Source organism: Carcharhinus amblyrhynchos, chromosome 14 (genome assembly GCF_965287045.1).
Source record: "Carcharhinus amblyrhynchos chromosome 14, sCarAmb.v2.hapA, whole genome shotgun sequence".
Lineage (NCBI taxonomy): Eukaryota > Metazoa > Chordata > Chondrichthyes > Carcharhiniformes > Carcharhinidae > Carcharhinus > Carcharhinus amblyrhynchos.
In genome coordinates, this window is record NC_137337.1 from 35,236,845 (window position 1) to 35,256,309 (window position 19,465).

Here is a 19,465-nt window from a genome sequence, read left to right on the forward strand (position 1 = left end):
GAGGAGGAACAGATGAACAGCTGTTAACGTTTCTGTAATACTGTGTAAATATGAGCAAGGAAAACAAATATGGAGGAACATATGGACTTTAGTAAGCATACATGCAGACAATAAAAAGTGAGAACTGTCTTTGTATTTATACATTTAGATACAAAAAAAATGACAAAGCTGTTAAACATGTAGAAACCTTGGTTGGTTACAGCTGAAATATTGCTTACATTTTTCAATACCCTATCACAGAAAATTGTAAAAACATGGTAATAAAGTACAACATTCTCTAGATCAGTGGCTCCCAGTGTACTTTGAAGACCCCTTCCTAACACCAAATGTGCCACAAAAAAAGAGATTCAAAATAATTTAAAATTCACATAATTAAAATAAAACTAATCTTAGCATCTCCACAACTCGAATCTTGGGTGCCCACGCATGCACCGGTTTAGATTTGTTTCATGTTGACAAAGCCCATGTGCATCACCAACGGGACTTGGAGCTAAAGACAAAGTTCCCACGCACTTGCACAAAAAGCAAAAACTTAAAACGGCTCAAAAGTCCTGGCAGTAGAGGGAGACACGGAGAGACTTTAAAAACAGGAGAGAACAGGGAAAAGTTAAAAATGAAGTTCCTAGTAAGGGAAGAAGACAGAAAAAAGTTCTGCCTCAAACTTTCTTTGTAGTATAGAAGTGTGCCATGACAAAAAGTTGGGAGCCTCTGCTCTAGATGTTACATGGGATGATGTGCTAGAATTACAAAGAGACTTGCTTTTTTCTCACTCGGATGGTAAATCTCAAATCCAAAATTATGAAGATAAATAGGGATGTATGCTTTAGAGACAGACAAAATAATAAGGAGGCACAAATATAAGACTTCACAAAAATTCAAGGGGTAATCAGAAAAAACACAACACATTATTCCGTGTAATTCTCAATTGCAAACTATTCAGGTAATAGATTCCAGGAATTCTTTGCAAGGAAATTAAATAGTTGCTCAGAAATATTAAACAGCGGTTCCCAAACTGTAGTTCACAACCCCAACTGGAGTAACAGAAATAAGAATGGGGTAGATAATTGACCATATTAATTTGCATAATGATAGCAAACTGTTGAAATTGTTGCTTCTTGCACTGAAGCTGGTAAGTTTTTTGAAATTGACAAATAACTAAAGATTAGCTAATGCTGGCCAGTAGTTCCAAGTATTTCATTTAACCAGAACCTCAAAGTGCCTTGGTTCAAACCAATTACTGTTCAGGTTAGTCTAGAAGAGCATGCCAGCCACAGGTGGTACAAGAGCACCACACTGTTTGTGATCTGGCACTGAAGCGAATCATCATCATGCTTGAAAATATCCAACTGTTCTGCTGCATCCACAAGGAGCGAGCCTGAAATCTGGTTTCAATACTATGTTGAACGATGGCTTTTTGTAAAAGACATCAAAGAAAAAAGGAAGGAGCTGCAATCTTTTGTAACCATGACGTTTGTTGTCTAATCCCAGTAGTATCGGAGAACATTACTAAAAGATGTAAAGCTGATATCATATCAAGACTTCATAAAACAGCATCTTTAGTATCCAGGGTCACATGCTTTCTGACAGAGTGCTGTTAATTTATAAAGAATAAACAGTTGCAAGATAGCAAGGAACTTGAGCCCCATCAAGAGAGAGATATGCTGTCAAAGCTTTCAGTCTTGCACTCATCAGGACAGAAGCCAAAACACCGAATTTCAAAGGGAACAACTTATACGGCATGAGAAAAAGGGTGCTGAATGGTTGGCAAGTAGACTGATTGGTTGAGGCCAGGCCATGGAGATAGCACCAGGGAACAGTTATCCCCCAGGTTTTTGCTTAAATTCAAAAAAGACAGGTCAATTCTGATTAGTCAAAGAGTATCATGGAAATGTGCCACAGTTGTTCCCCAAACTTTTTTTTTTAATTGAAAGAGGCACAATGCCTAGATATGTTCTGCTTGCAAATGACAGAGCCTGTTGCAAATAGCTGAAAGGAAGTGCTGCTTGATTTTATCCTCCAGTCTTTGGGGGATATGGCATCATACTGGCACTGAAACGTATGTAGACTATATGCATGCAGTCTTGCTTGCAAAACTCAGATTGTTGGTCCAACATTAGATGTGATTCCACAATTCAACTGCACTCAATGAACAATTCCAAATATGCTAAGAATTACACTAGCAACCAATTTAAGATCAGTCAGACTCACAATGTTGCTCTACGTTTGCTAAAACCCGCACATGTCAGGCCCTCTCTTTTGCAAACAGAAAGAACATGTCCAGGCATTGCTCCTCTTTCAATTTAACAAAAGCTCAAGACACAACTGCTCCCTGGTGCGTTCCCCATGATAAAACACCTGGATGAGAGTTGACCTGTCTATTTTGAATTTAAACAAAAGCATAGAGAATAACTACTCCCTGATGCTCTCTCCACCGTAATATTTTTAACGGAATACACTTGCCAACCAATAAGCACCCTTTTTCTCATGCAGCATGAATTGTTCCTTTTGAAATTTGGTATTCTTTTGCTTGTTCTGATGAGTGCAAGAAAAAAGTTTCAACAGCAATTGATTCTAGACATACTGTATTCACTACGAGCTAGAAGGGGATGTGCGTGAGCAGGAAGGAAACAAATGTTGGCAAATAAAATTAAGGGATGGCAAATTGATTGGGGATTGCTTTTGGATTGATTGGTTGGGGCCATGGCAGGGAATTCAGGCTGAATTGGTCGAGGATGTTTCAAAATTTGCAGACTTAGTATCAAATTACTGGCCTCTCACTTGTTCCAGTGACTGCAAGCCTCATAAGTAGGTTCTCTTCATCTGCACCACAATTCTGCCTCATCAGCCCTCTGCACTCAACTTCCACCATTGTGCTCCTCCAGGAGCTCTCCATCTGTACTGGCTTTCTCAACTTTTTCCTAGCCAAACCTCTTCCTTCTGAAGATCTTCAACCTTAACTTGCCTGTTAAGATGGCACTGCTGCCTCTCAGCACTGGGGTCCTGGATTCAATACTGGCCTCAGGTGGCTGTCCATATGGAGTTTGCACATTCTTCCCATGTTTGCGTTGGTTTCCTCCAGGTGTTCCAGTTCCTATCACAGTCCAAAGATGTGCGGGTTAGGTTGACTGGCCATAGCAAATTGCCCCTTAACATCAGGGGGATTAGCAGGACAAATAAGTGAAATTATGAGGAAAGAGCCTGGATGGTATTGTCGTCAGCACAGACTTGATTGACCAAATGGCCGCCTTCTGTACTGTAAGGATTCTATGATGTCTCCTTTGGATTGACTGCGATGCTTGTTTCCCTGTTGGGCTTTCTGTAGCAGTGGAATATGGCACAGCACGTGGGATGGTGCAGCCATTCGCAAAACGACCATGTGGTCAACTTGCTGGATTGGTTGGAAGAGAAGAGTTTACAACCTGGTCACGAAGGGCCTGAATCTTCTCACAAATTACATTTACATGATGTATTTATTATATGTTATTCTATATCATACAAACTTTGATTTTACATTGATATCAATCAGCATTGTAATATTCAGCTTTGTTTTTAAACCATTGCATTTGAGAATTGAACAATTCTCTGTATAACCATTTGACATTTTCAATTATGAAGTTGCCACTTATAGACTATTTAGCACACTGATCTTTTCAGACAGAAACAACATTCGGTATGTAGTTAATACTTTGTTATTTCATAGAATCCCTAGAATGCAGAAGGTTGCCATTTGGCCCATCTGGTCTACACCAACTCTGCAATAGAGCATCTTACCCATAATCCCACATATTTACCCCACTAATTCCCCTTATATACATCTTAGGGCACTTACGGGATAATTTAGTACAGCCAATCAACCTAACTTGTACGAGGAGGCAGAGCATCCAGAAGAAACCCACGCAGACACAGGGAGAATGTGCAAACTCCACACTGACAGTGATCCAAGGCCAGAATTGAACCTGGGTCCCTGGTTATATATCCCACTCAATTCCCACTAATAGTGTTTACACGAGGTTCATTATTGTTTCACCTTTTCTCATTCAATAGCACTCACTTGTTTCAAATACTCAAGTGGTTATTTGATCATTTTACTTTGTACCTGAGACTCTGGACAAATCTGTTCTGGTTTGACACTAGTGAATCTAGAGAAAACTCACACATTGACCAGTTAAAATTTTACTGGACTCCCAATCCTGAAATTCAAACTCAAATGTTTTTAAGGTTATCGCTGCAGGGTGGCAAATGAATAGTTTTCAGGGCAACCTGTTCCCTCTCTCTACAGTGGAGAAACTTTGCATTCTACACATTAGATGACTCACCTACAGACCAAATAACCCTCATTATGCTTCCTACTTACCTGTTTCCCCATCTAGACTTCTGTGTTTAATGTCTTGCATCTTAAGTGTTTGAAAAATTACAGTATTGTATTTTGCAAATATTTATATGTGGCATTACAGCATTCACAAAAACATCCACAGTTTTGTTTATGACATCAAATCTCTAGGCAACAGCCTAGGATTTATAAAATGCACTGGATGGGGGCAATGTAGAATTCTCAAACCCAGAGCAGCAACTGTCACTCATTCAATTTTAGTGTTATTCAAAACATTTGTTTGGGCCATAATAACATAAGCTCCATGTTCTAACTGCATGTTTTTGATTTGGTAAGGGAGAAGAAAAAGGGAAAAAGTAGTAATGACAATTTATTTGCCTTTTAGAAAGCATGGTGCTACTAAATAATTATGGAGAAAAGTACAACTGAGACCAGCTCATCTCATCCCAGCAAAAACTATCGAAATAAAATTAAAGTATGAACTGAGCAACAGTACACTCACGCAGTTCATAAATAAACTTGGTTACAATAGCTTTTGCATTTAGAATTAAATTATGGATTATTTGTACAATTTAATCACTATTTCTAAATCAACTGTAGGATACCTAAGACATGGACCAATTTATCATGTTAGTTAACAAATTCATTATCCTGCATTACATTTTACAAAGGAAAACTTTATTTCTAAACAGTCAATGATTCATACAGTATTATAATTCTAATGCATCTCCACAACAAGACCTTTGAAAAACATTGCATAAACAGAACCTCTTTGTCTAGTCTTGTGGTACCATTCCATTGTACCACTCTCCACATCACACTAACTACTTGGAAGCTATAAATACTGGAGAAAGATAATTTTTTTTGTACTAACATTTCGCATCTATACAGCGCTTTTCATAGCAAAATGTCTCAGGAACATTAGCCAAACAAAATTTGACACGGACATATTACAAGACATTAAGGCAGGTAATCAAATGCTTGGTAAAGAGGAAGGTTTTAAAAAGTACCTTAAAAAGGAGAAGAGGTAAAGTTGTTCAGTGACAGAATTCCAAAGTTTATGACCTGGGCAGTTAGTGGCACTATGCCAATAATAAAGCAAAAAAAAAGGGACGTGCAGAAGGACAAATTAAAGGAGCACGTTAATCTCAGAGGGGCTGGAGGAGGTTACAGAAATAAGGAATGGTAAGGACACTGGGGGGGAACTAAAAATAAGAATTTTGAAAATGATGCCACAGCAGGGCAAATTTAGTTCACCCATGCAATTTATTGCAAATCTAGCTCACATAAGCAATTTATTGCAAATTTAGTGCAGTGAGCACAGGGATAGTGCGGGAAAACAGGAACAGGAATTGTGGCAAGTTACGGTGGGTGCAGCATTTTTGGCCTTAACCGCTTTGGACTGGAGAGAGTTGGGCAGTGTTGTGCTAGGTTGCTACTTGGGACAACACTGGAAAGTATGGATGTCAGATGAGAATAGAATCTCACCTGCTGTGATGCTCTTTTTGATCACACAATCCAATGTATTATATAATCTCACACAGAAGCATAGGGATAATATTAAAGAAAATGGCACCAAGCATGAGTCTGGGTTTTCAGCCACATAAAAACTTCACCTCCAACAAGAGTTAATCTAACCATCCCTCCCATGACATTCAACAGCATTACCATTAGTGAAACCCCACTGTCAACATCCTGGGGTGACTGACCAGAAACAGAACTGGACTAGACATACAAAAATAAAGTTAAAGCTTATTTAGTCACAATAAAGGCTAACATTAACACTGCAATGAAACTACTGTGAAATTCCCCTAGTCACCGCAGTCCGGTGCCTGTTTGGGTCAATGCACCTAACCAGCATATCTTTCAGACTGTGGGACGGAACTGGAGCATCTGGAGGAAACCCACACAGGTACGGAGAATGTGCAAACTCCACACAGACAGTGACCCAAACTGGGAATCAAATCCGGGTCCCTGCTGCTGTGAGACAGCAGTGCTAACCACTGTACCAGCATGCCGCGACTACAATCTTAGGTCAGAGGCTGGGAATTCTGCATCACGTAACTTTTCTCCTTACTTTGCTTCCCAAAGTACAAGCTAGAAGTATGATAAAATGTTCTTCACTTGCCTAGACAAGTGCACTTCCAACAACAGTCAAACAGCTCGGCACCATCCAAGGCAAAGTAGACAACGTGATTGGCACCCCATAGACCAGTCTGTCCACCAATAGTGCCAGTGGCAGCTGCATAAATAATCTACAAGGTGCACTGCAGCAACCCAGCCAAGGATCTATCAACAACACTTCCAAACCTAAGATCTCTACGAGGACAGCAGGTCAGGGAACACCACCACCTGCAACTATCCTTCCAATCATAAGCCATCAAAAACAGAATTATTTCACCATTCCTTCACTGTTTCAAAGTCCGACAATTTCATTCCAAACAGCACTGTGGGTACGCCACATGAACTACAGTTCACATTTCATAGAATCCCTACAGTGCAGAAGGAGATCATTCGGCGCATCCAGGCCTCATTATCCCACCTATTTACCCTGCTAATTCCTCTGACACTAAGGGACAATTTAGCATGACCAATCCATCTAACCTGCACATCACTGAACTGTGAGAAGAAATCGGAGCACTCTGAGGAAACCCACGCAGACACGAGGAGAATGTGCAAACTCTACACAGTCACCCGAGGTTGGAATTGAACCTGTCCCTGGCACCGCAAGGCAGCAATGCTAACCACTGCACCATCGTGCCACTCTTCACCAATATATGCTCAAAGGCAATTAGGATAGACAATGAATACTGGCCTTGCCAGAAACACACTTGCCCTAAGAAAAAAAAATTGTGGTGACAAGTACTACTTAACATACTAGAGTAACAGCTTTGACAGAATATTATTCATCAAAATACTTTAGGAATATAAAAACATTTATAGGGACCAGTTAGCCTCATCTGATTCAAAATATTAGTGCAGATTTCATTCCTGTTTCAGCTGAGGTAGACTTGGAATCTGCCTCTTTGTCCTAGTGCACAACTTAATAAAACAAAATCAAATGGCTCAGGGTGAAGTATCAGCAGACAATAAGCCAAGGGCCTGCCTTTGGGCAGCACACGTGATGGTGACAACATTGCAGTTATAAAAAATTGGTATTGATTAGTAAATACTGCAAAAATTAAGTCATTGTTTTCAGTCCCCGGTCCAAGCGCCAGCCTTTCCTTTGGCAACAGTCTGAGATCAAGCCAGTTTGTTCACAACCTCGGTGTTACATTTTATCCCGAGATAAGATTCCAACCTCAGATGGGCTTAGTGATGGTGCAACTATTTCCACTTCAGTAATATTGCCCAACGTAACCTATCTCAGCTCATCTGCTGCTGAAACCCTCATTCATCCCTTTGTTACCGCCAGATTCAACTACTGGAATGCACCCCAATTGGTCTCCCATATTCTACCCTCTATAAATTTAAGCTCATCCAAAATTGTGCTATCTGGGTCTTGATTCACAGCCAAGTCCCGTTTCCCTATTTGTAGGTTAGCAAAGAGTCCCTGGCTAACCTACACTGGCCCAGTCGAGCAACATATCGATTTTAAAATTCTCATCCTTGTTTTCAAAACCTTCCATGTTCTTGCTCATCTCTGTAATCTCCTCCAGCTGCACAACCCTCAAATGCCTCTTGAGCATCACCAATTCTAATCACTCAAACTTTGGACACATTACCTGGGCCCCAAGTCTGGAATAACCTCCCTAAACCTCATTTTCCTTTTTAGGATACTTGTTGATCTCTTTCAGTAAGTTTCTGATCAAACTAACATCGCACTGTGCCACAAACGGAGATATTTTATCTTATAATGCTCCTCTGAAGCACGTTGCAACATTTTAAGAACAAAGAACAATACAGCACAGGGACAGGCCCTTCGACCCTCCAAGCCTGCGCCGCTCATGAGCCCAACTAGACAATTCGTTTATATCCCTCGATTCCCAGTCTGTTCATGTGGCTATCTAGATAAGTCTTAAATGATCCCAGCGTGTCAGCCTCAACCACCTTGCTTGGCAGTGCATTCCAGGTCACCACCACCCTCTGTAAAATACATTCCCCTGACATTTGTGTTGAACCTTGCACCCCCTCCCCCCCTCGCCTTGAGCTTGTGACCCCTTGTGTTCGTCACCTCTGACCTGGGAAAAAGCTTCCTACTATTCAGCCTATCTGTGCCCTTCATAATTTTATACACCTCTATTAGGTCGCCCCTCATCCTCCTCCTTTCCAGGGAGAACAACCCCAGTTTACCCAATCTCTCCTCATAGCTAAGACCCTCCACACCAGGCAACATCCTGGTAAACCTTTTCTGTACTCTCTCCAAAGCCACCATGTCCTTCTGGTAGCGTGGCAACCAGAACTAGATGCAGTATTCCAAATGTGGTTTAACCAACGTTCTATGTAACTGCAACATCATACGCCAACTTTTATATTCTAAGACCTGTACAATAAAGGCAAGCATGCCATATGCCTTCTTTACTACCCTCTCCACCTGTGCTGCCACCTTCAAGGATCTGTGGACTTGCACACCCAGGTCCCTGTAATTTTATTACATTAAAAGGCATTATACAAGTTGTTGATGACTGTCTCTATAGAATATCAAGATTGGCATTCTGGGCAATTAGTGTAAACTAATAGAGGATGATTACTTAGACTGATGCTTCAGGCATTAAAACTACTTGTGGTGGAGATTAAGAAATGTTCAAACAGTTACCTTTACGTGTACACTAAAATTACTATACTTGGAGTTTGGTTAGTGCTACAGTTTATTAAAACCTCAAAAATATTGAAAATATTCATCATACAATAAAAGTATAATAAAATGATCACAAGCCAACAATGAAACTGGAAACCATGGTCACTGATTTATTTATGGTAACACACTGCATAAAATCTTCCTGTGTACTTTATGCTAGGAAAATAATTAAAGGATGCTGCCAAGACGCCCATCTCAGTGCAGCATACGCTAGAACATTCCTTACAAAATTCACAATTAGAACGTACAACTTAAATTTATAATAAAATTACTTTAGTAACAGTAGGTACAAGATAAAAGCAAACAATAATCAACTGTATGACAGTTTCAAAATGAAAATACTGCCCATTCTACCTTTACAGATTATAGGCCTATTTCCAAAGTCCATGAATGCGTAGAGACCTCCCAAATCTGTATCCATCTCTCTCATAGAACTCCTCACTTCAAATTTCCCAGCCAAGTTTCTACTCCGACCACAGCAAGAAAATAACTTTAACACAAGTCACAAACATCCTACACGACCAAAGGTGCATTATTCCCTCTTCATTTCCTGTGTTGACAAACTGCTAGACAGATTGCCAACCTTGCATAAACCACAATTTTCTCCAGCTAAATTAAAGCCATCATTTTCAGCCTCCAACAAATTCCAAACAGGGAACTTGACAGGGTGGATGCCAAAAATATATTTCTCCTTGTGGGAGAGACCAGTACTAAGGAGCACAGTTTAAAAATAAAGAGGTCTCCCTTTTAAGACAGATGAGGAAAATCTTTCCTCTCAGCTGCGGGATTGTCTTCCCCAGAGAGAGTGGTGGAGGCAGGATCATTAATTTTGAAGGCGGAGTAAGATGGCTTCTCGATTGATAGGGAATCAACAGATACAGATGGAGACAATCATACCAAAAAGTAAGTTGAGTGTAAGTTCAGAATAAGCATGAAGGGCTGAATAGCCCACTTTTGCTCCTAATTTAAGCGTACATATATTCATACTATTGCCACCATTTCTAGTTAGATAAAATTCAAAAATCCATTCAAGCATCATTAAGTAATTTAACCTGTAAGGTACAAGGCAGTTATTTAATCCCCTAATCTGTATTGATATTCAATTATTTAACATATTTATCAACATGAAAAAGCTACACTTTATTCTAATACAGAAATAGATACCATTCCCCACCTGCCAAGTTTTCTCTAAACAAAGTACAATAAAATAAATTAAGAGCCCATGGCTTAAGGGTAAGATCCTGGCATGGATAGAGAATTGGCTGACTAGCAGAAGGCAGAGAGTGGGGATAAAGGGTCTTTTTCAGGGTGGCAGCCAGTGACTAAATGGTGTGCATCAGGGTTGGTGCTGGAACCATAACTTTTCAAAATATACATTAACTATTTGAAGGAACTGTAGGCACTATTACAAAGTTTGCACTTGATACAAAGATTTGTAGAGGGACAGGTAGTACTGAGGAAGCAGGAGGGCTGCAGAAGGACTTGGACAGGCTAGGCGAGTGGCTAAAGGAGTGGCAGATGGAATACAATGTGAAAAAGAGAGAGGCTATGCACTTTGGAAAGAGGAATGGAGGCATAAACTATTTACTAAATGGGGAAATGCTTAGGCAATCAGAAGCACCAAGGGACTTGGGAGTCCTTGTTCAAGGTTCTCTTAAGGTTAATTTGCAGGTTCAGTCAGCAGTTAGGAAAACATAGAAAGGCAAATGCAATGTTAGCATCCATGTTGAGAGGACTAGAATACAAGGGCAGGGATGTACTTCCGAAGCTGTATAAGGCTCTGGTCAGATCCCATTTGGAGTATTGTGAGCAGTTTTGGGCCCCGTATCTAAGTAAGGACGTGCTGTCCTTGGAAAGGATCCAGAGGAGGTTCACAACAATGATCCCTGCGATGAAGAACTTGTCATATAAGGAATGGTTGAGGACTCTGGGACTGTATTCGAAATTTAGAATGGGGGGGGGGGGGGAATCTTACAGGGTACTGGAGAGGATGTTTCCACTAGTAGGAAAATCTAGAACCAGAGGGCACAACCTCAGGCTAAAGGGACAATCCTTTAAAACAGAGATGAGGAAGAATTTCTTCAGGCAGAGAGCGGTGAATCTGTGGAACTTTTCGCCTCAGAGACCAGGTCATTGAGTGTTTTTAAGACAGAGTTAGATAGGTTCTTGATTAATAAGGGGATCAGGGGTTATGGCAAAAGGCAGGAGAATGGGGTGAAGGAAAAAAAACAGCCATGATTGAATGGTGGAACAGACTCGATGGGCCGAGTGGCCTAATTCTGCTCAAGTCTTATGGTCTAAAACGGACATCAAGGAGACCCGTTTTTTCCAACAGAACATCACGTCCAATCCCACGATTGAACACGATTACAATATACCTCTTGTTTTCGTGAAAAGGGCAAATTTCGAAAACTTCTGTGAAAATGTCCCTATTCCATTCAACTGTTTGCAACTCAACCGCAAGACGTGCGACAAAATATTTTCGGAACAGCTCGAAATAAAGATATAGAGCGACGTCATTAAAAAAATGACGTTCTGAAATACCTGTTGCGGTTAGAACAGGCGATAAAATATTTTTGTTTGGTGGTAGGATAGATAGAGGAAGAACCAGTTAGTTTGGACCCCGAGGCTACCTACTGACTGCCAGCACTCCAGTTTTCTTTTCTAGCAAATTTCATATCCTCCTATGATCCAGCAGGTGACCAACTATTACAAAATCAATTTGCACTCGAAATGAGCGTTGCTTTCGCCGTGTAACTAACTTAAAGTGAGCTGACATTGTGCAAACAACGTGTATAAAATTCGGCAATCGAAAGGCTACCGTTTTAAAGAGGAAAAGCACTGCTCGCCAAGTCGTTGTTGCTGTAATCTGAACCCTGTCCCTACATTCATCAACTGTTTTAGTGAGCAGTACGGTGAAGTTTGTGAGAGAGGCAGATAGAGAGGAAAAAAAAGGAGGCAGAAAGAGAGGGGAGAGACAGAGGGAGGAAGAGACAGAGAGCCAGAAGAAAGAAAATGAGAGACAGGGAAAAAAAAGAGACAGAGAGAAAGAAAGCAAGAGAGAGTCAGAGACCCTGTTTTCTCATCCGCTTCAGGCTGAGAGACACGTCTGCCGGCGCGAAGGCCGCTCGCCTCAGGCTTCGGATCCGCCGCCAACAACCGTTGGTCCGGTTGGCGGCAGAGTAGAAGTCGCGAAGAGGAAGGTGGAATTAAAACGGTTCAAACACAAACCTTATAGACATCGCCGTAGGTGCCGCTGCCGACCCGCTGGATCAGCTCGAAATCCAGCTGCGGGTTTTTCCTCAGGATGTCCCCGCTGGCACTCGCACGGCTCTGCGAGTTCATTGCTCTCTACCTCACACACAAACTCTTCTCTGATGGGGTTAGCTGCTATCCCCAGGTCGGACTGACTGACTGAACGGAAGGGGGGGCTTGGCAGCAGCCGCCACCTCCTGTGTCTTCAATCTGCCGCCTCCAAATATGGCTCCCCTTCCATTTCCTGCGCGCGGCGGTGGCGGCGCGAGCTGGCCCCGGGGCCAGTGCTTTGCACAGTCTGTGAGATAGCCTCACACCATCCCTGCTGCTTCAGTCACCCCCATCTCTCTCTCCCTCTCCCTCTCCCTCTCCACTCCTCCCCCTCACTCTTATTGTCCCTTCGTCTTTTTCTTTTTGGATTTAATTTTACATTTGCAAATTATATTACCCTCCCCCCGCGCGCACAGTCTCTCAATTAACACATTAGTTTTGATTGTTACGTTTCGCCCCCCCCCGCCTCTGCAAGTCACTTCCTTCTGTTGACCTCAGAAATCAGCAGCCAGTAACTCTCAACCTCTATGACTTATTCATTTCTTTCATCCGAATTGGTGTCGCGTCCCATCGCGTTTTGTACCCCCCCCCCCTTCAACTGGGTGTATTCACTGCTTGATTTTACCCACCACTCTGATCTTTTAAAAAGATTCTGCGAGAGATTGTGGACAAGTCTCTTTTTTATTTATTCTTTTTCATTTAAGTCGTTCTCACCCTGAAAGGGTTATTCATCTATTTATTTTGTTGGTGCGTGGCTCTCCAGCCAAACGTTTTACTCCTGAGTTGCCACCCCGTGATTTTTCTGGGAATTACAAAGTCTTGTCAGTTTATGATTGTAAACACCATATGGGGAACGATGATGCATACTCTATTTCCCGTGGCAGTGTCTAGTTTAGTTTACTTATTTACTGTCACAAGTAGGCTTACGTTAACACTGTAGTGACGTTACTATGAAAATCCCCCAGTCGCCACATTCCAGCACCTGTTCGGGTACACTAAGTCAAAATCTAGCATAGCCAATGAACCTAACTAACACGTCTTTCAGATTGTGGGAGGAAACCAGAGCACCTGGAGGAAACCTGCAGAGTGGGGAGAACATGCAGACTCCACACAGGCAGTGACCCAAGCTGGGAATCGAACCTAAGTCCACTGGCGCTGTAAAGCAGCAGTGTTAACCTCCATGTCATCCCTGTCCGGTCAGAACTTGGTGTAATTTTCAAAGGAAACACAATATTCGGACAAGAGTAAATCACTTAGTCTCTCAAGCCTGTACTGCTGCCGTTCAGTGAGATCATCATTGTTCCGTGACTCAATTAAATACCTACCTTCGTTCCATATTCCTTAATACCTTTGCTAAACAGCTGTCGTTGGAGTTTCAAACTTCAGCCATCCTTTTTCTGGAAAACTATCTTCTAATCTCATAACTAAAAAGGTTTGGCTCTAATTTTCACTATGCTCCCCAGTACAAGACTCCCCCAACCAGCAGAAACAGTCTCTCTCCAGCTGTTCCCTTTAGTAACTCCACACTTTGATCAAACCACCCTTTAACTTTCAGTGTTGGCGGACTGGTGATTTAACTGGGCCGGGGCTGGCAGAAGTAAGTCAGTCACCATTTTAAAGTGAAAAGCAAAATACTGCCGATGCTGGAAATCGGAAATAGAGACAGAAAGTGCTGGAATTATTCGGCTTGCCTGGTAGCATCTGTGGAAGGAGAAACATAGTTAATGCTTCAGATTATTTTTAAAGTAATTCATTTTGTTCTTAATTTTATAATGCATTAAAAATTTAACTTTGTTTTCTGTCAGCTTCCCCACTGTAAATGTCTATCACCACACTGATAATAGACTGCCCATACACGTTTGTCATACTATAATTACAGGGGTGGACACTTTATTGGTATCATGTTCACAATAATAAAACTGACAGATATTGCAACCTCCCAATTACATAAATTCACATCAGCATTTTCTACTTTAATATGAACATCTAATGGAAAAATAACTAAATGGACTGAATGGATAACTTTAAGGTGGAGCATGAATTACATTTGCACACCTTGGACAATTACTCACCCATTAGTTTCCATTATAAATATCTGATGTAAATAATCCATTACTCCAGGTTCCTTTGGCCAAATAATGCATGCAAAATTAACCTTCAGGAGTAATGCCAGTGGTGTAGATCTTGTTGGCCGTAACAGTCAGTTTTTCAGTTCTTAGCTCTCCTGTTGTTTAAGTAATCTCTTCTGTCATTTCATCTGATCCCATTGCTTTTCCACTGTTCATTTTCTTCAGCACAATTTCCTCTTCTCGCAAAGTTTCTGGGCCTCTATCTTCATTTTTTTTATTGGTTGGCTCCTCTATCACGTCATAAGGTTCTTCAATATTTTCAATCATCTTTTCCCGATTTTGTCCTTTTCCATTCGAATTGAACAATCCTCTCTTTCCAAAATCTATTACAGCTACAAACTGTTCTCTTTCCTGAAATGTCATTAACAAGTTGGTGAATGTTCTTAGGATGCATGTTTTTCATTGTCTTATTTGAAATACATTTCAATATCATTCAGCCTATTATTTGCAACAAGATCTACAACACAGATATTACACCTGAAGATCTAAATAAGTCTCCTTTTATCGCTTTGCCTAAGAAATCTAGTGCAATTAGAATATGAGGTCCATTTACCACTCAGCTTAATGAGCATTTAGTAATGATCATCCCCCGAATCCTCATAAGCAGAGTTAGAGAGAAAATTAAATCAGAGATTTAAGGTAAGAACATAAGAAATAGGAGCAGGAGTAGGCCACCTAGCCCTTCGAGCCTGCCCCGCCATTCAATAAGATCATGGCTGATCTGAAAGTGGTTCGGTTCCACTTACCCACCTGCTCCCCATAACCCTTAATTCCCTTATCGATCAGAAATCTACCTACCTGTGACTTAAACAAGGTCTTAGACGACGGTGAGCGGGACAGCCTGGAGAGACCGGTATCTCTGGAAGAGCTGACCAAGGCCGTCGAGTCCTTGCAGAAGGGTAAAACTCCCGGAAGCGACGGCTTACCGGCGGAGTTTTACTCGGCGTTGTGGGACTTGACGGGCCCGGACCTCCTGGAAGTATACGAGAGTATGCTTCTGGAGGGCAGGATGTCAGAATCCATGAGGAAAGGCATCATTACCCTCATCTACAAGCAGAAGGGGGAGAGGGAAGAAATTCGGAATTGGCGACCCATTTCACTATTGAACGTGGATTACAAAATTCTGGCCAAGGTCATCGCCAACCGGGTCAAGTCTGCTCTGGGGTCAGTGATCCATCCTGATCAAACCTGTGCTGTACCCGGCAGGAAGATCTCTGACAGCCTGGCGCTACTCAGGGATACGATTGCCTACGTGCAGGACAGGCAGGTGGATACGTGCCTCATCAGCCTCGACCAGGAGAAGGCGTTTGACAGAATATCGCACAGCTACATGATGGGTGTGCTCTCCAAAATGGGTTTTGGGGAGGGAATCCGCAATTGGATCCGGCTGCTCTACACAGACATCAGTAGCGCAGTCTCAGTCAACGGGTGGGAAACAGATAGCTTCCAAATCAGGTCTGGAGTCAGACAGGGCTGCCCTCTCTCCTCCGTCCTTTTTGTGTGTTGCATTGAACCCTTTGCCCAGGCCCTCAGAAGCGACCCAGGCATCAAAGGGGTGACAATCCCAGGCAGCGGAGGCACGCAGGTCAAAGCCTCCCTGTACATGGATGACGTGGCTGTCTTCTGCTCGGACCCCTCGTCTGTCCGCAGGCTCCTCCAGGTCTGCGAGCAGTTCGAGCTGGCCTCGGGAGCCAAAGTCAACCAGGGAAAGAGCGAGGCCATGTTCTTTGGGAACTGGGCCGACAAATCCTTTGTCCCCTTCACCGTCAGGGCAGAGTACCTGAAGGTGCTGGGGATATGGTTCGGAGCGGCAGGGGCATGCATCAAAAACTGGGAGGAGCGCATCGCGAAAGCCAGGCAGAAACTGGGCTTGTGGGAGCAACGATCGCTCTCCATAACAGGGAAAAACCTGGTGATCCGGTGCGAGTTGCTGTCCGTGTTGTTGTACGTGGCGCAGGTGTGGCCTATCCCCAAATCCTGCGCTGCAGCAGTGACGCAGGCCATCTTCAAATTTATCTGGAGATCAAAGATGGATCGCGTCCGGAGGGAGGCGATGCACAAATCTCCAGAGAACGGAGGGAAAGACATTCCCAACGCTGCCCTCATCCTGATGGCCACCTTTGTGTGCGGCTGCATCAAGCTGTGCATAGATCCTCGGTACACCAACAGCAAGTGCCACTACTTTTTGAGGTTCTACCTGTCCCGAGTGTTGCGAAGGATGGGTCTGGCCACACTGCCGCGGAACGCTCCGAGTAGTTGGACCGTACCGCAGCACCTGTCCTTCGTGGAGAAATTTTTCCGCAAACACACCTTTGACCACAAGGCGATTAAGCAGTGGTCAGCGCGTAACGTCCTTGGGGCCCTGAGAGAAAAGGAGACGGCGGATCCTGTCGGATGGTTCCCTGAGCAGACTGTCAGTGTCATCTGGCAGAACGCCTCATCACCAGAACTGACAAACAAGCACCAAGATCTGGCTTGGCTGGTGGTGAGAAGGGCACTCCCCGTCAGATCCTTTATGCACGCTCGAGGTCTCAACATCACCGCACGCTGCCCTCGAAGCGGCTGCGGGGCTGACGAGACGGTCGCACACCTCCTTCTGGAATGTGCCTTTGCAAAGAAGGTCTGGAGTGAGATGCAGTGGTATTTGTCGAGGTTCGTCCCGAGCAGCTCGGTGACGCAGGACTCTGTGCTCTACGGGCTGTTTCCGGGAACGCACACCGAGACAAATATCAACTGCTGCTGGAAGGTCATCAACTCGGTGAAGGACGCACTTTGGTCCGCCCGAAACTTGCTGATCTTCCAGCTGAAAGAACTGTCCTCGACCGAGTGTTGCAGACTGGCACATTCCAAGGTCCAGGACTACGTGCTGAGGGACGGGCTGAAGCTTGGGGCAGCCGCCGCAAAGGCACAATGGGGAAAGGCCACACTGTAAGGCCTTTTAACGGAGGCAGACCGAGGGCCCAGGAACTGCAGAATACCCTCGACCTGCGTAACTGTGTGCCAATCTGAGCACTAACGGCACACAGTAATCTTTTGAGGCGTGTATATAGTTTTTAAGTATTGAAATGTAATCATGGTAATTAGTACAAATATGTAAATATTGAGACATGGACATAGTTTTTTAAGTACTGAAATGTAGTCACTGTAGTTTGGACAGATCTGCAAAAATGTTTTGATTCCGCATTGTTTTGCTACTCGAAGCCCTGTACATTGTAATAGATTACTTGAGATTTTTATGAATAAAGTATATTTTTGGGAAAAAAAAATCACTTCTCAGCCTCTTGGCTAAGATCAAGTGTAGTATCGACATGCTGCACTTGGTTCAAGTCATTACATTATATTTCAGCTTCATTTGAAGCGATTTTTTAAAGCGGCATCTCAGCCTTTTGGCTAAGATGCAAATTAGATCAAGCCTTGGAGGAGGAGCTATCCCTACTCCAATCAGCTTGGATCATGTAGGTCAAGCCCAAGACAGGAGGTGAGAGCCCTGTCTTGTCAGCTTGGATCGGGAATGTCCCAACTTGTTGGGACTCTGAATTGGCTTTAATTTGACTTGATTGGATTGGAATAAAGTTTTAAAAAAACAAAAAACTCGGCCTTTTGGCTAAGGTCAAGTGTAGTATCGATATGCTGTACTTGGTTGAAGTCATTAGGTTACATTTTAGCTTCATTTGAAGCAATTTTTTAAAGTGGCATCTCAGCCTTTTGGCTAAGATGCAAATGAGATCAAGCCATGGAGGAGGAGCTATGCCTACTCCAATCAGCTTGGATCTTGTAGATCAAGCCCAAGACAGGAGGTGAGAGCTCTGTCTTATCAGCTTGGATCGGGAATGTCTCAACTTGTTGGGACTCTGAATTGGATTTGATTTGATTGGATTGAATTGGAATAAAGAATATTCAATGAGGTAGCCTCCACCGCTTCAATGGGCAGAGAATTCCAGAGATTCACTACCCTCTGAGAGAAGAAGTTCCTCCTCAATTCTGTTCTAAACTGACCACCCCCCACCCCTTATTTTGAGGCTCTATCCTCCAGTTCTTGTTTCCTTTCTAAGTGGAAAGAATCTCTCTGCCTCTACCCTATCTAGCCCCTGCAGGTGAACAAGGGCAAAAACAACCTCAGATGAGTAAAAGACTGAAGAGGAGGAAGAGCAGGAAGAATATGAAGATGTGGCACGCATCATCAGAGGAGCTATTTAATTGGCTGCTGGGATCTCAGCGATACCCTAATTGCGTGAAAGCTCAGATAGAAAGCACGGGAAAAAATAAAATACAAAATCCTCCCACCCACTCCCACAACTGGTACTTATTCCCCACGCAACAATGTCCACTAAACAATCCTTCAAACATGCATCCATCTTTTGCAATTATATTAAATGGGTCCTGTCTTACAATGACATTCATCATGAACTCAATTAAAGGGCAAGATTGGAAATGTTAGCTAATCAATAAATGTTACATGATATTGACAAGGAAAGAAAACTTAACAGCAGCATGATATATTTTCAAATACACACTGTGAATTACAGCAATTTTCTCTCATGCTTTCTACTGTTTCTATATGTAGCTTCTGAAGAGGTAGAAGCAAACTGCTTGCATTTCTGCTTGACTGCTGAGATGTTTTTGGCCTACCCCCTCTACATTTCAGCAAATGCACTCACTTGTTCTGACCTAGTTAGTTCATTAAATTATTTCCTGCTCTGCATCCAAGATTGTGACATAATGCTGCTGAGGCTCAGCCCTTTTGCTACATCCAACCATATATTTTTGGTTGATTGCCTGGGTTTTTACTCCCATTGCTGGGGAAAACGTCATCCCTCTTGCTCCTTACTGAACTCAATAGTATTTCTGGTGATGCATCATTAAATCTGGCTACTGCCCTTGCTCTGAGCTTTTTGCCAAAGA

At 42.8% G+C, this 19,465-nt stretch overlaps 1 protein-coding gene and 1 pseudogene across 1 annotated transcript in view; one reads left to right on the plus strand and one right to left on the minus strand.

The window, feature by feature from the left end:
- Positions 1 to 12,540, minus strand: part of map4k5 (mitogen-activated protein kinase kinase kinase kinase 5) — a 157,622-nt gene extending 145,082 nt beyond the window's left edge. Inside the window, exon 1 of the mRNA XM_080202644.1 lies at positions 12,360 to 12,540. Coding sequence (XP_080058770.1) covers positions 12,360 to 12,473 — 114 coding nt within the window. The 5' untranslated portion in view covers positions 12,474 to 12,540. The remainder of the gene's footprint in view (positions 1 to 12,359) is intronic.
- A 5,288-nt stretch (positions 12,541 to 17,828) lies between these two features.
- LOC145352828 (U2 spliceosomal RNA) lies at positions 17,829 to 17,970 on the plus strand (annotated as a pseudogene).
- Positions 17,971 to 19,465: the final 1,495 nt, after the last annotated feature.